The 20,193-nt window shown below is 41.2% G+C and overlaps 1 protein-coding gene across 6 annotated transcripts in view; it reads right to left on the bottom strand.

Moving 5' to 3' along the window:
* Positions 1-20,193, bottom strand: part of agrn (agrin) — a 257,582-nt gene that overhangs the window by 65,325 nt on the left and 172,064 nt on the right. For all 6 annotated transcript variants that reach the window (XM_042004268.1, XM_042004269.1, XM_042004270.1 and 3 more), the window contains 4 exons: positions 18,876-19,100; positions 16,807-17,025; positions 14,271-14,474; positions 4,166-4,387 (listed from right to left, as the gene is read on the bottom strand). In XM_042004268.1, coding sequence (XP_041860202.1) covers positions 4,166-4,387; positions 14,271-14,474; positions 16,807-17,025; positions 18,876-19,100 — 870 coding nt within the window. The remainder of the gene's footprint in view (positions 1-4,165; positions 4,388-14,270; positions 14,475-16,806; positions 17,026-18,875; positions 19,101-20,193) is intronic.

Below are 20,193 nucleotides of genomic sequence, written 5' to 3'. Positions count from 1 at the left end.
ATACTTGCACCCTTCATCACAAGCCTAGGATGAGTCTGGCAGTATGAGCTATTAAATTTAGGCTGTTGCTGTGGAAAACCATTTCATACCTGTGAAATCTATATTTCTAAACTGTCTGAGGCTTTGCTTAAAAAAATTAAAACCATAAAGCACTATGCTACCTGTGGGAATTATCCTAGAAAGGTCAAGACATGATTTGCAAAATCTAACATGACAAGTAAGCAGAAGAAGATGCAGATCAGTGTGGAGTCTTCCTTTAAAAAAATTTGCTTTTAACCTCCCAAACAAGCTCTGTTTTCTTTCTGTTTTGCTGAGCACTTGCTGGAATCTAGTTCCTGGCCTTTAAGCTAGTAGCCAGTGCTTAGGCAGCTTCTATTGGTAGCTGCAGTTGTGATTTTAGAAGCAGTAAATGAGGAATAGGGGCAGGTTGGTATAAAAAGTGCCCTTGAAAGCATGAGGGATTGATTCACAGAGGAGAGAAGAAAAAAATATCCTGAAGCTTTTACAACATTTTTTTTTTTATCCTTACTGGAGGAAAAAAAAAAGAAAAGAATTGGAGCCGAGGGGGTCTGGGTAAAGTATTACCTCAGGATTAAGCAGAAAGAAGTAGGCTTGTTTGTGTTTTGAAGGCTTGCGAGTATGGCTGGGTGATAACAACTCCCCTGTTGATGCCTGCCTTGCCGGTACACTATTAACTCTGGCCCCCCACCTTCTTTGCTCCTCCTCATCTTATTCACCTTCATCTCCTTCCCTCCCAACATTTATCACTCTCCCCTCCCTTGTTCCTCTGCCCTCTTTTCAGTCTCCCGCTAACCACTCGTGCAGCCGATATGACCTATTTTTTTTTTTTTTTTTTACTCAACTGAGGATATCATTTCCAACACCTGTGGGGGAAAAAATGGGAAGTTGTTATTTCCTTTTCTCAAATGATTCGGGTACCTCTGCTCTCATCTGTTTGTGGGTAAGCCATATAAATGGCCCTTTTTCTGAGGCAACTGGTATCCAGCTGGGGGGTCTATTAACTGAGTGAATCTCTCCCTGCTCACCTTACAAGGACACCCACCAGTCTGACGAAGGAGGAGGGAAAATCTCAGAATAATAACCAGTGTTACTCATATTGCTATCTGGTTGCACCTGAGCCATATAGATAACCACTATTTTTCCTGCCCGCAGGGAAGGAAATGAAATTACGGCTGGACCCATGAGAGGCTGTAGTAAGCCAGCCGCACACACACAGTTAAGCACCCATGCACAGTTACTTTCTCTGTTCTGGCCCTTTCTCTAACCTTTTTCACCATTCTGCCCTCATGGTGGAGAGGGGCTCCTAAGCTGCAAATTTAGAGTCTAGACGGGAAAAATGTGATGGCTCACACATTACACAGCATTTGGATAGTAGTAACAAATGACAACAGCAAACAAAAGTCTGGTTTCTTTAATGGCTATTCTGCAAATCACACATATGAAAACTATAAGATGTCTACACAAGTAAAAACATTCCCCAAATAATGGATGTTGCTGAAATTCTCCCTTTGTTCCATTTTTCATGCGTCTTCCTGCTCCATAAAAATGTAAAGTATATTACAGGTGGGAATAGCTTGTGATAATTAGGTGAGATAGCTTAAGTCACTCAGTTGTTATGGTGCTGAATGAAACCCAGTAAAGCTGTGCAAACAGTCCTGAAATAACCCACATTATCATCACCATCATTCCTAGGCTGGCTTGCACTTGGCAAGCCAATGCCTCAGCATTTTTATGGCACCATTGCACTGAAGCAGGCTTGTTCCTTTGGGAGCCAAGAGCCATCCATAGTGCTGGATAGCAAACAGGGCCTTCCACTCCACCATCTTGTTCTTGCTTCTTGCTTTAAAATAAAGACTATTCATTACCTCAGAGGGACCCCTAGCTGACAGATCTACCTTTGGTGTGGTGCACCAAATTAACTCAGCCCGCCTGCACATGGACCTGACACTGCTTTTGCTCCATTTCTCATTGGCATACATCCTAACATGCTGTTTTTCAATTTAGAGAGAACTTGGATAGGAAGATGATTGATGCAACACACAGGCAGACAGGGAGTCAATGGCGGACCTCCAAAATAGCTAACTTTGTCATGTGCACAAAAACACTCAAAACTGCTTTTCAGATCAGTTTGCACAATTAAGCCCAGAACCATCATCAACCGTTTGCACAATTTAGAGCAAAACAGTGCAGTACAATTTTACAATAGCAAAGTGAAAGTAATTCAGTTGTATTGCTCATTTTGCAAACACGGGAGCTCATCGACCAATATAGCTCTGCAGAGAGCAACTGATTTTAAGTGTTATGGTTTACAAAATATGCATGAAAGAAATCTATTGTTGTAAAACTGAGTGAATGAGAAAGGCGAGAAAGCTGGGCCAAGGGGCTAATAACTGCTGTGTCTCTGCCCTGATTGAGCAAAAAGTGACTGGCTTGATTGTACACACAAAAAAATACTACATCCTCTGAGTCCATGGGAAAATTGGCTTCGCAATAACACATCAAGCCATCAAGAGTATCCACTAAGTGAGTTTACCAAGCGGCAAAAAGCTGTCTATATGGCTGTGTGCCTGCATAGTGGAGAAGGAGATATTTTTTAAACTTGAAGCTCTGTGGTTGCTGCTGTACTAATGACTAACTGATACTCCCAACACTGCAAGACAAAGCCAAGTGACTCATGTAGGCAATTATAGACAAGTATGCTCTACATTTCATTGGGAGTAAAGCACATCTTCACTTAAAGGTCGAACAGGCAATTTGGAGTTTTGCTGCTGCTATAGTCGTGCGAAAGAAGAATACTGTGGAAAAGATGAAGAGTAATGGACCAGGGCGCAGGATACTCCTAAGTGTTCTAAGTGTTGTTTTGACTTTGTTGAATGTAACACACAATGAAAACAGCTTTATATGCATTTATTGTTAATGTCTGTGCATTATAATTTTTCTCCTAATAAATGTGGCACTGCTAATTAATTTGAGCAGAATTATATTCCACAAGGAGAAATCCTTCCTTGCCTGTCAGCTATGTTTCCTGCTATATCATAATAAGTTCACCATATGAAAAAAAGGAATGTCTGGTGTAATATAACTTGTCAAAAGGTCCCGAACATGTAAGCCAACCTCTCTCATACTGTGGTGGGGCTTTACTTGCTGCCTGCTTCAACCAGTATAGACTGTTGCCAAAAGATGGACATTTTTTAACCAGATTTGAAAAGCTAAGTCAATGCATTAGTGCCTTCACACTCTTGGATGACAGATTGTGACACCTCTGAAAAAGGAGACAGATTGTAGTCCATGTGAAAATGTGCTAATTTAACCTTTCTACTAATGAGTCTATGGTCTTAATCACCAGCTTAATGTTTCTTCAATAGCACATGATATTCATTTTGTAAAACTACTTCTATTTAGAATAAAATAGACAAAGTAGGTTAGACTTGTGGTGAGGTGTAATGACTAATAAGTGACTAATGTACAGCAAATGGTTAAAAGCACATAAACAGCCTTTTTAGCCTGAGCAGAACACTTTACAATGAGTTTCTCAATCATTTATTCTCACTCAGCTACACCTGGAAGAAACCTAGGGCCTAGTGCAAGAGATACCATGGACTAAACTGCACACCTTGAAAATAATGGACAACTACTTATGTTGCCTGAGCAATCACTATTTGTACCCGTATGGTTGTGTACAGTGCCCAAGGGGTTTTGAATTAGTAACTCAAAACTTTTAAAAACGAAGATGGCATTGAGACATGAAGCTCTGAGGTTCAAAATGGTACATTAACTGGTACTATATTTAAGGCACTCCACTTGTTCGTCCAAATCCCTTTTAGAAATTCTCATTTTTATCTTTTACAATTTGCATTTTATTAATCTTTGCTGTAACATCTCTGGATGGACTCTGCAATAAAATACACAAAACTAATACAACCATGTTGTCATGACAATGAATGCAGCAATAGGAAAATAACCCACATTTATTTGAGTACAGGACTCTGCAGTCAATGACAATAACAAAACTGCTTTAAATATACAATAATGCACTTCAAAATGTACTGTGTGTCTAAACTCAGATTTTGTACAAGCCTTGGTGTAGTCTACTGTCACTTGCAGATCGTGATGCTCGATTCCTTGTGAATCAGAGGTGACTCACCGCATGGTCCTCTGTGTTTGATGTGGATGGCCTTCTGCAGAGCACAGCTTATTGCTCGCATCTCACAGGGGCTGGTGTAGCTGCGGCCATCGGATCCACACACGTGGTCGGTTGTTGGCGGGCAGACCTCAGGGCACTCGCACACCGGCTCGTTGTTCTTGACCACGCACACGGCCCCATGGTTGCATGCCTTATTCGAGCAAGGGCTTGGTATGTCGAGATCTGAATACCGACCAATCAAGAAAAAAAAAAAAGCAGAGTTAGAGGGAGGACAAGGCACATCGTGGAAGGGGAGACTATATAAAACAGAGGTTGGAGAAAGGTCTGGGCTGGACAGAGCATAGCTAGTAGAGAAGCAGGTTAGAGTATAACTAATAAAGAACAGCATGTTTTTTTGTTATATATGGCTTGGGGAAGAATAAAAGAAAAGATGAAATATGCAGTACAGCAACACTCCTGTGACACCTTTGCTTCCTCAGCTTCCCATGTCATTACTTCGCCTTTGTGCCTATCCTGACGTGTACTGAATCTTTGAAGAGTCCACCAAATTTGGTGGCATGAGGACAGCGGATAAAACAAAACAAAACAAACAAAAAAAAAAAAACCCCTGGCCTTTGGCACAATATAGATGAAACAACTCACTAACAATAGTCGCACGGCTTCTTCTTTTTTAGACGAGTAAACGGCTGGATTAATTGACGTTCCCACTGTGCTCCTTCAAAGGGAGGCATTTGCATCTCAGTGAGAGCCACTGCTTCAGCCAAAGCTAGTTGGGCTGACATAAAGGACCAAGAAAAGGAAGAGTACGAGGGATAGAGCATGTGTGTGTGTGAGAGACAGAGAAAATGCATAGAGCGGAAAAGAGAAAAAAGAAATAGGCGAAGAGAAGAAAGACCCAACTGCTTAATAATTCAAAAAAGGCAAGCTCCTGGGCAGAAGCAGATATGAAATGTGAACATCAGAGAGAGGTGTCTGCTTCACTCTCTCCCGCTCACGCACAAACTCGAGCATGACTTCATTAAAATGAAGGCTGGATTTTGCGTCTATGATTCTCAGTAGCGGCAGATGGGTGTGGGCTGGGTTGATATAACACGACTTGATCAGGAGAGAGTGGAAAGCCGAAAAAAATGGTGTGAACAGGGCTTTGATCACAGCCACCCTTCCTGACTCAATCAATTCTTTGTAGCTTTATGTGTCAATGAAAGCATGACATAGCATTGTGTTTACTAAGATGGGGTGCAAGTGTGTGATTATTAGCGCTGTAGGCGTGGACTGATGATTGAAGACAGAGTCCTTCAGGCAGGAGAGCGTACGCTCAAAATAAATGGCTCCACTTCAATTTCTGTCTGGAAAGTTTAACGTGTGATTGATGGATTGTTGAGCTGAATATGATGTGTTTGCAGGTCAGAAAAAAAGCATGCAATCATTTCTGAAAAAAAGTGAAAACAAAAATAGGTGGATAGTTGGAAAAGGGAAAAAAAGAGGTGGATTTCACATGCAAAATCAAACCTGTTCCTTCTCTAACTTTGGTTTTGGATTTGCTTGGATGGATGGATGTGCTGTCATGGAAACTGCCCCGTGTAATGACACCACCCATGGCGTCGTTATTATTGTGACCATTATAGGATTAGATGGCAACAGAGGGGGGTTGACTTCAGATGCTTGAAGCGCCATGATCCATTTATCAGCTCATAGATATTCAGTAGAGACACAACTCATAGTGTTAATTCAGGGGTAAATTATCAACTGATAACACAGACAGGGGCAATTAGCTTGTTTCATTCTGATTAAGGCCTCAGGGGGTGAGGGATGTAAAAGAGGGGGTGCATGCAAGACAACAGCAATCAAAGTGGAGTAAACATCTAGATACTGAACTAAGGTATTTAAAAAAAAAAAAAAAGAAAAGAAAAGATTAGAAAGATTTAGATTTTCCTGATAAGTTCTGGGTGAAATTGAGCAAGATCTTGAGCAAGGACACAGAGCCTCTCATTTCCTAAAGCGAATGTTTCAGATTAGCAGGTGGAACATTGCTGCTATTGATTTCTGTGTTTTGAAGCCAAGCTGTTTCACATGAGCTTGGAGGTGCCACATAAATATGCAAGCAGCTCAATGCTGCTTAATTTGGGGACGCTTCTGAGACAATTGATTCCCCATGATCTCATTTCAGCGCCTTGTGCTTGTCTGCAAGTGCGTATGTGTGTGTGTGAACAGCTGTAAGCTTGTGATCCAGGCTTAACTGTACAACCTTGGCCTTCACAGGAGTTCACCAGTCCACTTCCCAAGGACAGGCTCCTAAAACACAACTGCAGCCTCAGATAACGCCTTTGTCTCCCATTCTCTTTGTTTCACACCTACTTTAAACAAGAATCCTCCTCTACTTCTAAGAGGTAAAAATTCTGACTGATTTATTAACTGGAGACTATGACAGGAAAGAAAAGAAAAAAATAAATAAAAAACAGGGGAAGAAGAAGAATCTTCCCATGTGTGAAAATCTTGTGACACAGTTAAAAACTGAAGCAGTCTTTTTTTATTCTCTCTTGGATGCCGCCAGAGGCTTTGAAATGGCAGTCTGTAACTACTAAGGCTTGTGGGATGGTGTTCACAAGCTTTTTCCAGCTCTCCTTCTCTCCCTGGTCCTCTCCCAAGCACTTAAATCCAACTCTTCATGCATGTGTCATTTTTCTGTCGGGCAAGTCCAGAAGAAACCAAAGCAGCTGGGTTTAAACCAAACTATTTATATGTGAAAATTAGTTTGACAGTTGAACGGGAACATCTGTAGTGCCAGGCACATAAATCGGAAGCCAAGACACAGTGGCAGAGCAGGTGCAGGGAGTTTTCTGCTATGGGAAAAAGAAAAAAAAAAAGTCTCTAATCAAGGACTAAGCTTTGCACTGAATCTGTTAGTTGAGCAGATTTAACATTCTGAGTGTCATTCTTCTTCTGGTGCCAGTGTAACTTTCTATTTTAATTAGGGTGGTATTTTCATGGTATGGACCCACTTCAAACCTCGAAGAGGATTACTTCGGGTTAGGCCGCATTGTCAGTTCTCCCTAGCAGAAAGCCCTGATGCTGTGTCAAATATTGATGGGACCTATTTCTCTGTTGTCCTGATACCTGCTAACCTGTCAGCCTCAGGTATTACTGCTGCCCACTTAAAAGTGTTATCTGACAGATAAAGTGGTGCACAGAGTGCAATTTGTAAAGCTTAACAGCTTCTCAGTAGATTGGTGTGATGGCACAGCAAACCCTCGAAGGATTCTTGTGGTGACTGTGTGGCTGCAGTGAGCAGGCACACTCCTGTTAACCCCCCGTAACATGTTGGTAAAATGCTGGGAGATTATTTTGGCAAGCACTTCCCCCCATCTCTGCTCAGCTCATACATATGTTAATTGGACTTTTCCCCCCTCGGGTCTGTGTGCAATTCCAAAATCGCTCCCTGTATTATGCAGGGCAGTGAATCAGTGTAATCCAGGTGATTCTTGCAGTAGCCAACTGGCAGAAAGAGTCACCTACAACCACCACCCATTACAACATAGGGCTCCAATAGGGGTGCAGCCAACATGCAGAAAACCCCGCCTTCTGTTTTCTTCACCTGCAGGGCTTTGATCCAACTCCCTTTGCTTCTCTCACATTAGAAACATTTATGTATCATATTAGTAAAGGGAAAGGGAGGTAAAGAGAAAAGGCTTTATTTGCATACAGCAAAAGGGATACCCGCAGGCTGTGTCTGTCTACTACTGAATACTTATCAGAAGCAGTAGGTGAGTCAAAGCCTCTGTGCATTTACAACTAGGAACGTGCTTCTCTTTAAAATAGAGACAATCAAAAACTGCATTAGGCAGAAAAATGGAAAAAAAAAAGACAAACTGGGGTCTTTAATCTTGCGACATGTATCTATCAAAGGTGGGAAAACACAGTTTGTTTAATCCAAACAAGAGATTTTATCAACAGGAAAATAGCAAAGTGATTGTGAAGATTTCTACGAGTGATGCACACAAAAGAAATATGTGCTCAAAATGTATTGCTTCTCCCATCAAGGTTGAAGCTAAAGCATAAGGAAAGATTGAGAAGACATAAAAATGAAATATTCTGAGTTGGAATAACCAAGTTGTGTTAACAGCAGCCCAATGCTATGCAACCCCCACCCCACAATCCACCCAAAGCTTCAAGTCGCTTCTGACACTCTGTTGACCCACATTTCTCTGCAATTTCTGCTCGACGACAGCCTGCGGGCCGCGGTAAGTGGACCGGCGGTCCCTAGCTGCTGTCAATCTGGCTCCCACGGCACTTCCTCTAATTAACTTGATTAGCTATAACAGCGCTGGTGATCTCTAGCTGACTTCCAAGCTGAGGTTCCACAACTATTTGTGAGTCCAATCACAAACACATAGGAAGAGATGCTCATCAAATATACATGCAAAAATATTCTGCACACAGTCCAAACATCTAAGGTGACTGATTCTTCTTTCCTGCTCTGTGAAGCTCTTTGTCAGTGACAATGTGTCTACTGCTGAGTGATTTTCTGTTAACCTCCAGAGGCAACGCATTTCAGGCAACTTGCTTGCACTTGCATGAGTTTTTCTGCACTTGTAATCGCAAACTCGCACACTCTGCTGTGTATAAACAAAAATGACAGAAGAGCTGCGAATAAAAAATGCGTCTATGGTTCTTTCATACACTTACTTCTAGATTGTCTGCGCTGTGTTTATCACACAGTGTGTGTGTCCTTGTCCATGTTCTGAAAAGCCTGAGTGCTGCCTATTTTATAAATTGCATAAATACCATATTTAAAGATCCCTCTCTACTTCTTATTCTATTAATACCAGACATGAGGGCAGTGCATCAACAGGCTCCAGGGAGTAAAAGTGAGACACTTCACATGCTATCCACTGATTTAAAGTAGTAAAATAGCTTGAATTAAAGTAGCTGCAGAGAAACCTGCTGGGCAGGGAAGTTAGTTAGGATAGACCCTGGGCTGAGACAGGAAAAAGTTTTAATTATGCATTTTCACTATAATTGATTTTACACATGGTCTGGTTATTTGATATTAAATAGATCATATAATAAGACAATGGCATTTTAAGAAGCGATTCTTAATACACAGCCAATATGTACCAGGATATCTGGACAGTTTAATGGGAAACAATAAGACAATCTAGCAAAAATTAAGAGGAAAAATGTGCAGCTCATCAACAATCCTTTGTGTTTTAAATATAGCTGAACAATTGCAACTTTATTTTTGCTACAATAGCCATCGCAGCATGCACTCTTCTCAGTTTAGTTTGTGCTGGCACCCTACTGTGCTGGCACCATATGGAAAGAAGAGGAAAAATTGGATTTCTTTGCTTGAGCCTAAAAATATGTTTGTGCTCCACACCAGAAAAGGCTTGATCAAAATCGTCTGTATGGATTTAAAATCAATTATAAATCTAACGTAGTCAGTATTTTTAACCTTTTTTTCAGGAACTGGATGAACAGAGGTTTTGTTGCAGTGTGGGGCTGAGGTGGTTCTTATTTTAGCTCTATGCTTGTTTACTGGAGAACAGCAACATGGAGGCTCAAGGCTCTACAGGCAATGACAAACAAATTAAATAATGAGTATACAAAATAACTCATGGCCTTTCTTTAACAGTGAATTTGTAGGCAGCTGTGTCATCCCATCTCCTTGTCTAGCGATGATAAACATCTTTCTTCCTGAAGTGTCACAGGGCTCTTACATCCTCAGCATCCAAGGCTGCAGACCTATTTGCCCTCCTTCCCAGCAGCCTGCTCTCTGATTCACTTCCAGCAAGCCCTTCACAAGCTCACGTGTGCTCAGATGTCTGGAAGATTTGTGACCGGGTCTGGACATGAGTTAATCAGCTAAATGCAACGTGGTATTTGTATCTCTAAATGAAAGTGCTTTAGATATCAATCAAATTGTTTACAGCGGGAGGACAGCAGTCAGGATATTAAATACATGTGGGCTTCGTTGCATCTTTCTTTGTGAGAGTGAGCACTTGAACGGGGGGTAGGGCGGTGACATTAGGCTCCATCATCAATATGAAGGGAGATTTACAGCTGTGTCAGATGCACAGTATTTTGTGATTGATCATCCTGCCACACTCACCACTTATCTAATGAAAAGAGAGGATGAAATGGAAGAGATCATTTTTAATCAAATAATGATAATCTAATATCTGAAATTCTTTTTTTTTTTTAAACCAATTTTTTCTGAAGTATTGGCAAGTTTATTAAATGTGTGTGTGTGCATATTTGTAAAGTTTGATTTTTGCCTATTTGCAATCCTCATAGGACCTCTCTTCAGATTTACGGACAGCTAGAATGCAGATGGCGCATTAGCCAGGAAAAGGAAGCGGCATGTTTTCAGCAGAGGGCTTTGCCCTTTCTCGCGCATGGAAATAAACAATGTTACCGACCGACTCCGATTCAAATTATAGGATGAATAGAGCACTGGAACCATGAATTGGACAGAGTGACACAGAGGCCATTCTGTTGTTATCTTTTGTCACTGCCAGTAATTATGAGAGCATGAATGCAATGGTGCACAATGAGGAGTGTGTCTTGCACAGTATACCGGATGTATCTGAGTTTGTTCTGTTATACGATCAGCGCGGGCTATTGACTGATTCCCAGGTGACTCATTTTACTGAGAAACACTCGCTACCTCATGGATCTTAGAAGGAGAGATGGAAGAAAAGTAAGAAAGAAAAGCAAGTAAGAAAAAAAAGAAAGTTTAAATGTGCATCATCATAAACACATGCGCGCACTTTGCATGCATATCATCAGTCTAAATAAACCAACATTCTCAGTGGGCACCTACGCTTGCTCCTTTTGATGTTTAATTAAAACCGTATCGGGGGAGCTGTGTCGTTTGTTGCACTCTGTTTTGAAATATATGCAAATGTCAATAAAAATGTATTAAAGAAACATGCAACCAGTCGCTGACGGCTGCGATATGCAGTGGAAGGCAGGAAGGATGAAGAGAGTATAAAAAGTGAAATAACTAAACAAATAAGGGGGGGGGGGGGTTGTGTGCAACTGAGACACCATTTGGTAGAAATAATGAAACGGAGCAAAACGTATGAGCGCCTGAACTGCTGTTTCCATTGCTTCATTTATTCACAGCTCAGACGGCCAAATAATGCAAATGAGTTGTGGCTCCTCCTGACGCTGACAACTGGAGATAACTTTGGTGTTGTATTCAGCTACGCCCCAAATCCCTGCAGGTTTGGACAGATCTTTCTCATTTTTTCTGTCTCTGTCACAACAACAATGAAACTCTGGACAACAATTTTGGACCGATACACAGCATAACAGCTGGGTGGATTTCTTGGTTGAGGTAATGTGACACCCAAGCAGCATGGGCAGACTACTATGGCTTTTTTTATAAATGCTGAGCTATCAGAGAAAGGAGAAAAAAATATTCCATTTCTGGAGGAGATTAACATAGGATGAGCCTTCAAATCACCTCTAAAAATGAAAGGTGACTTGGACAAATAAACTGGGAATATTACGCCTTATAGGACACAAAAAAATGTGTCTATTTATGTGACTATTTAAAAATGCATTATGGTCAGCTTGTGTGAAAGCTTTAAATCAGCCCTTAAATAGGAGGAGATCATTAAGACACAGTTGTCCCAATTTCAAGTGCAAACTGGGTCACCTACTGAAGTGTGTGGAGCTTAGGGTCGGCTCAATAAGCTCAGAGGGAAATAAATCTCTAATTGAATCTTTTATTTCTCTTTATTCTTTTATTATTATAGCAGAACAGTTTAGAAGACATTCAGCTGACAGGCTTCTTGTTTTCACCAGACTAAATGCTGACACCAAGCAGGTCTACATTACCTCAGGCTGTTACTGGATTCTGGGTACTGTGAAGGAAGGTTGCATGCTGAGAGACATCAGGTTGATTGCTTCTGATTTGCAGAAAGTTCAGCATCTCAGACATGCTGTCTAGAAACTTGCAAAACATATTTTTATGATCTAAAATTGAGATCCATTCAGCAAATGGTTGAAAGTGGTCAATCAAACAGGTGTGTGGGTCATCCGTGTTTTGGAAGCCAGTACCAATCATATGTTGTGATGCTATCTAACCTAAAACCATTTAAATGTCCAGGTTTGGAAAGTTGTGGGACCCCACATGCTATACTGAATGTGGCATTGATTAAAAACACTAAACGTTAACTGCTCTAAGAACAGAGCTAAATATCTGTTCTCTTCATATTTGCTGTATACACATCCACAACCTTGACTCCCATCACTTTATCATCTGCCTTGGTACATAAACGACACATCTCTCCCAGCTTTGGCATATGTCAACCAACATCACATGAGAAGTAAACCCCTGCTGGAGCTTGGGAGGTGGAGTGGGTGCCTTTCAGACGGAAGGTTTCAGATTTCTGAGTGTCTGAGTTTCAGAGTTTCCCCTATCTACAAGTTGAAGTGTCCTTTTGATGCCATGGATATTTGTTACATACAGTTTCTGAGACCTATTGCATCACTTCATGGTAAAATTTTTGCTCAAAAGGCTCTTAATGGGAATGTGACGCTTGTCTTCTACTACATGGTGGTTAACATTTGCACAACAATTAAATTCACTTACTTTTATAAGGTCTCAAGGGGCAATTCAAATGACTTTGACAAATATCACAGAGTAATAAATTGTACATAAATGCAAATTAGTTTTTCTTTTACCTTTTGTTAAATGGTTATTTGAGGACTTTAGATTCCAAAAATTTTATTTTTTGTGGCCATTTGTTGCATCAGGTTTTGAAAGGTTAAACTAATGCAGTAGTAGAGTTTAACTATACCTGAACTATACATTTCAGTGTATTACAAACATGCAACTCAGATTTCTCTTCACCTACTGTGCATGTTTTAAAGATTAGCTGAGCTAGAATTTAAGTCCAAAACTGTAACCCTTACCTTCTCAGGTAACAAATGTGCTTCAAAATCTCACCTGAAACTTTAGGGATTAAGCTATGTGTGTGTGTGTTTTTTTTTATTTTTTTTTTTTATTATTTTTATATTTTTTATATTATTATTTTTTTATTTTATCTTTGGTACATTTTTCTGAAAGCCTACTATATGATGGATTCAACATTCAGCAGCTGACCTCTGACCCTGCTGCAGAATTTATGCTCACAAATGAAAGAAAAACAGAGATTTGTGCATCGATTGGGTTGCTTGTGTTTATGAAATAGTCCTGGTGATGGAGAGGACTGCTTTGGAAGCAGTGAGGTTAGGAGCCGACGTGCACTACAGCATGCAGTAAGAAAAGAGTCAGAGGTGAACAGTGGTTGGGCAGGTAGGAAGAGGAAAAGCTTTTCTTCTTTGTTAGACATGAAATAAAACACAGAGAGCAGAAAGAGGGAGAGACTTCTCCAACCTCACGGGTCACATCTTTCCAGCAGGGTAAACAGAAGGAAAAGACATTAAATGACACAAACAGACACATGGAGAAAAAAAGGGAGCGAGAGGAAAAAGACAACAGTATAAGACCCCTCCTGTCAGGTCCCCAAGGAGCGAGAGGGAAGGGCTTCACCCTTCAGAATCCGCTTGATGAGGTCGCCCACTGGGTGACCTCACTGTCCACCTGCAGCCAGACAGCCAGGAAGACGGCCACATGGACATAGACAGACAGACACACTGACTGACGCACTGAAACAAGAAAGAAGAGCTTTTTTATACAGGAAGTGCACACAAGACAAAGACAGAGGAGGAAAAAAAACAACAAAAGCCACTGGAGTGGAAGACCGGCACAAGTGAAGGAGTCAAAGACAGAGAGCAGATGAATGAAACATGAAGGTGGCGTTTCGTTTCGTTGTGTGTTTGAGATGAAGGGATGAAGGATGACAGGGGTGAAGGAGTGGATGGGAGGGGGGTTGAAGGCACAGTTTTCTTCTAAAGGAAGGCACACAAATTCTTGTCTGAACTACCCCCCCTCCCCCCCTTCAGAGAGCATCACTCAACCATTTCACACACATTGAATATACATTAAAAACAACCAGAGAACGGGGCAGAGCAGGAAGGTTTCCAGCATTAGTCTTTGTAAAGACCCAAGAGGAGCCATCCCTCTTTCCTATCCTTCAGCTCCACTCACCACAGGGCCCCGAGCGCTTGACCGGGATGAGGCTCTTGCTCAGACACTCCGCCTTGCGGCGCAAACAGTCGTTGTTGTAGGTGCGGCCGTCTTTGCCGCACAAAGGCTTGTAGGTGCCATCACACTCGATGGGATCACAGGAGCAGTGAGAGCTCAGCGGTTCCACCAGGCACACAGCGTTGAATAGACACTCTTTGCACTCCCCTGCAGGAAAAACACAAGTAATGAAGCATTACATTGTGCTATTTAAGGACAACCTTAAACTGCATCTCATTTTCAGACTGATCAAACCATTCACTAACACTTTGTGTGTGGAAACATCTGCATTCACTCATTCATTCTGGGTTTTACTCAAATTTGTCATCCATCTGTGCAGACACTGATTAGGCGTTTTAGAGCTGTTTCAAACTGCAAGTTTGGTAACCGCATGACAGACTAATCACTGCAGAGGAAAGGACCGAAGAAGAACTCAGAAAGCATAAAAAAACTATATTTAAAGCTGGAAAAGTGTTGAATTGATTATTCTGTCTACTGGGTAACTCTGCTGGCCAAACCACAGGGAAATAAATCAGTTTTCATACAAACAGTAATTGTATGTTGGGGTGGACTGATGACTCTAGTAGTGCATGTAAAAGCTTCACTTTCATCAGAAAAGGTCAAGCTTTCATGGAAATAAATTACAAAAACAGGTCAGAAATTAATATGTTACTTAACTAAGTGACATTACAATACCTCTACTGTGATTCTAAAGGCCTGTTTGATGAGATATAATTATCAATTAAATATGAAAAGGGACAGATAACAAACTCAAACAGAAGTTTCAAATAAGAATAACATTTCCTTCTAGCTTTGTTAAGTTTAATGAAAGAAAAATACTTGACTAAGATGCAAGCCTGATAAAATAAGTTATAAAAAAATTTTAATAACACTTCCCAGGCAACTGGCTGGATCAGGTTTGCTGTGCTTCCCTTTAACTTCAATGAGAAAGTTTCCCAATAACTTTGACATTAAAAAGTATTAATTACAAATTAAATATCAAAATTAAGTTAAAGTCAAACCAGTACATTCTACTATTACATTTTGGCCCACTAAGCAGAAATCTACAGATGGAATAAAGAAAGCGAAAGAAATACTGGTAATGTGAAATGGCACATTTGCCACTCAAGTGAGAAAATCCAATTTGAAGAAGGCCTCTGTTCTGGAGGCACTCACTAGACTTCGAATTCATTTCATTCCTGATCAGTGGATCAAATTTGTACAGCAATTCAATTCCTTCTTCTCTTTTCTTTAAAGGCCTGTCATGCACCACTTAATTACATCGCTGCTGTATCTGAGTGAGAGGGCTACAAGGATGTGCAATGTCACGGTTACAAGTCGAAATGACCATTTTCATTAGTTACCAATTTGTAATTTGCTTTGGGATATGATTTCATGGATCTCTGTTTCAAAATGAAACATCCTTTTATTTGAAAAAGGCTAAGTACAAAAGGGAGGAAAGGATAAGTCCATCCACTGATTCACATGCTTGAAACTGCTCACACACGCAAACACAAACTCACAAGGCTACTTAGCCCGAAATTTATACAATTTAAAGCTCTCATTCTCCTCCATCTGCCCATCAAGCAGAGCATGCAGCAGAACCAGAATGTCAAAAAAAGTTTACATCAGCCTTCATTGCTGAACGTACCAAAGGACACCCTGCTGTGACTCATTCTTATTTCTGGTGGCGTCAAGAGGTCTTTGTACATGGGTGATGGTCTTTGTACATCACTGTTGTGAACCAACACAGCTGTGGCTTTGCGGTGCCCCGCTGACAACACAGCAGGAAAATTGGATTTCCTCCGATGGCTATCAGGCATACAGTAAAAGCTGACAGCTCTTTGTTGACTAAGGCTTAAACCCTGTGTTCTAATAGCACAGATAACAGCACTGGAGACTCTTATCAGGATGGACAAAGCTAGGGCTAGCATGGATACAGTTCAGACCCCAAGACATCACAGTCATGCATCATGGAGGAGAAAACAGTTAGAGTTTGATTTTACCGCTAGTTTACCTACAGCAGGTACAATTCTGAGCAGAAATGATGATGTATGTGAATGCATGCATATATGGCAGGGTGACGCTGCTTTACATTAAATCGGAATCCTTACATCAACAGTAGATGAAAGATTGTATTTTATTATCTTGTAAATTTTCTTAATTCATTTATCTTTAGAGTAAAATTTCCAACCATCTAAAAAAGTTTTGAAGTCACAGAATGCCCCAAAAAGAAGGCAGAAACCTGTGTCCTCCTCTGAACATGACTGCCCGTCTAGCCACTCAGTCCCCCAATTAATCATAGAATATGGAGTAAGAAATCAGAAAGCTGAATCTTACTTTTTTCTCTAAATGTGTGAGCTGCCTGAGACAAACATTTGCGGATTTGAATCTGAGTTCTATAATGAATCACTGAGTGATCGCAGTTCGGATTTCTAAACAAATGACATTCAACCATGCATTTTCAATACACTACTATATACACAACATCCATCCTTACCTGACCCTATGCACTGTCCCGTGTAGATCTTCCTGAGCTTGATGCCTTTCTGAATGCCCGTCGCTGTCATGGCGCACTCGCTGGGATAAGTCTGGCCATCGCTGGCACACAGACTCACATTACCTGGGGGGCAAGACTCTGGCGCACCAAAGGTTAAGGGCCGGCGGGTGAGAGCCTCCACTTTACACATCAGGCTGTTCTCACTGTTTTTACATGGGTCTATGGAGACAAATACGCATGTGATATAATTTCATACATGAGATATAAAACAAACTTGCAATGAAAAACATTGCTTACCCTCTAATAGTGGATATATTGGCAAAAGAAAATAAATATGTTAAAAGCATTACAGGATGTGGATAGCTTTGATTAGTCATTGTTTAAATTGTGGGCAACAACTATGGAACTATATGTTTTTTAGGCTAAATAATAGTTTTTATTATTTTCTGAACAATTTTAAGAAGACGAGTGAAGAATAGAAGAGAGAGGAGAAGAGAATATGCTTTACAGATATCATCAGTGGAGCGGCACCTGAGAACAGCACAGTGCAAGACCTTGGATGTGAAGGGTAGACAAGGAAATAGATGAAGAGACGATCGGTTTGATTTGCTCTCTCACACCTCCCTCCTTCCAGAGGAGTGTCGGGCTTGCACGCTCAGCCCTATCAGTCCGTGATCATAATGGAATTGGTTTGTGGATGTGTGGGAAGGGAGTGTTTCTCCTGGAAACAGGAGCTCCAGCTTTATCCTGCTCACCACGCTTCCAGCATGAGGGAAGACAAAGGATTTATGTAGCACCGTAACATATTAAATCACTGCCAAGCTGCGGCGAGTCATTCAAAACACACCAAGGATGAAACACCCTATCATCAGGAGAGGAGTAGAAAGGAAGAGAAAAAGAATAAGAAATAGTAAATAAGGGGAAATGGTTTCCAAAGACCTCTGGCAGGAATACAAGGAGTCACAATGCTGGGGCGTTAAAAGGGACAAAGCTGTTTGGCTGCAGAGAGCTGGGAAGAACACTGACCACTGGCCAGGTTTGGGATTGATTCAACCAGCACAATGCAAAGTCTTGCAGAGACTTGCAACTGAGTAAACAGGGGTTTTATCGTAACGCTTGCAGTGTCTCTGCATGACGCAGTGCCTCATCCACCAGCCAGACCATTATCTGAGAGAAAGGCCATTACCTCTCATTAACTGAGAAGAACAGCTTCCAGGATCCATGCTTTCCTCTAGCTGAGCAAGTAGTATAATTACAAAAAGAATGGCTTGTTTGCTGCAAAAAACCAGCAGGGCGGATAAATCAACTACACTTTGCCAAGGTTGTAGGTGGAAAGCCTGTAGGAAGATTTAGAGAACCATGAGGGCCAACCTTTCCCCTGAGCCTTGGCTCCCCTTGGGGAGAATAGAGCAACTCAAGAGACTTTGGCCAACTCACACTGGATTTATGCAACCAACCTCCTGCCTGTGGATCTACACATTCATCTCTCATTTTCCACCAGCCGCCTTTGTCTCCTGGAGGCTTTTGCTGCTAAGAGACAGAGTTACTGACTGCTGTTCCTTTCCCTCCATCTGGCTTGCCAGGAAAGAAAAAGTTGAGCTTGTTCAGAGTAAACAACCACTGCAAGATGATTACAAGGAAGAGCAAAAAAAAAAGAAGAAAAAAAAAAAACAAAACCGACAGCTCTGAAGACCTACTTAGAGATAACAACAATTCACACCACAGGAATGTCTGCGTGAAGCAAAGCAATCTGAAAGAAAAATGAGAATTAGCCGAGGTGAGCCATAAGTAAGTGGGGTATGTGAGGGGGAAACAAAAGACAGCAGCAGTAAACAGAAAAAAGAAGAAAAACAGAAAAGAGAAGAAGAGAAAGTAGAGGATAAAGTTTTATTTAAACTGAATTATAAAGCAAACATGCCTTTTCTGTTTCAGCCTTCTCAACTATGAGAGTTTGTTTCTTTCTCCCTCATTACATCGAAAAAACATCTATTTTAATGCAGATTAATGTCTTATTCAAATGATCAAATCAAAATGTAATCCTGTAGAAACTAAAGCATGAGAGAACTCACCACAGCGCCCCTGATATTGCACACGTAGATTCTTCTGGTTCTTGCAGGCGTAGCGATGGAGCTCACACTCATTACGGTAGTCATTTCCATCGCTGCCACACACCATCTGATCTGGCTTGCCATTACAGCTAAGGGGGCACATGCATTTCGCTGACAACCCATCTGATGATTGGACACAGGTGCTGCCGTAGCTGCAAGTCACCTCGGTGCAGGGGTCCTTCAGAGCTGCAGGAGGGCAGACATGGAAACAAAGCTTAGTCACAAGCAAAAGGGGTTGTTTGGAGAGTATTTACATTGAAGAGGACATCTTTGAAGCAGCAGTGGCAGAGCACTCAATGCTGCTGCACACTGGAGTGCATCATGAACGACAGGCCATCTTATCTGTGTGGCTGCTGGTGTACTTTTAGGAGCCCAGCGCAGTTATTTGTAGATCTACTTGACACCTCTGGGTAGAGATGCGCTGCTGCAGCTGTTGACTCATAGCAATAAGTTGTGTTCATTGCATTGAGCAGTTGGAACTGGATTAGTAGCTTTGCATCTAGACATTCTCCTTTGTTATGCTTGGGCATGCTTTAATCGTCACAGCTGCAGAGCGACCCTCTGAAAATGTACCCTTTCACAAATTAGACCAAGAGCAAGGAAGAAAAAAAAAAACCAAAAAAATCACCAACTCTTTTTAAAGGGCATGTCATAACTTGCTGGATGGCATATTCCAGCAAAAAGAAAAAGGTGCAACTTCTAATTCTGCCTTTATTCGTTACTAGCCGGGGTTTTTCTTGGGCTTGACAAAAGACAGCCATGAGATTACAACCACTGTCATCCAACAGCATGATACATATTTATGGCTGTCACAGACAAGCATGCTCTCCCATGAGAGAGCAGGCAAGCACTGGCAACCCTCGCACTTCCTAAGCCTGTCTTTTCTTTTTTTATAATAAATATTCATGCATGTCTGATATTATCCTCACTTTTGTAACAGTACAACCAGCACTGATTAATTCAGTTTAAAGCAAGAGTGTGTGTATATTAAATTGTAACTGGTGTATTTTCCTTCTTTCGTTTGCTTCCAGAAAAAGACAATAGCAAAATATCTTTCTTGAAAATTCAGTGTCTGCCTCTGAAATGGAATGGCACTGGGTTGTTAATAGGAGACTGAAATGTGTGCAGAGATATGTATATTATGGATGTATAAGAAGACAGGAGTGCTATGAGAACTGCATTTGATCAAAGCAACCCCCCTTTGCTTTCTTCATCTTCATGACACATTTTCCCTTCCTCCTTTTTTGTTCACTCTCCTGTCAAGTTCTTTTGAGCTTTG

This window comes from Melanotaenia boesemani, chromosome 13 (assembly GCF_017639745.1).
Source record: "Melanotaenia boesemani isolate fMelBoe1 chromosome 13, fMelBoe1.pri, whole genome shotgun sequence".
Taxonomy (NCBI): Eukaryota; Metazoa; Chordata; class Actinopteri; order Atheriniformes; family Melanotaeniidae; genus Melanotaenia; species Melanotaenia boesemani.
The sequence above is the reverse complement of the archived record's forward strand: the minus strand, read 5'-3'. Positions and strand labels throughout refer to the sequence as shown.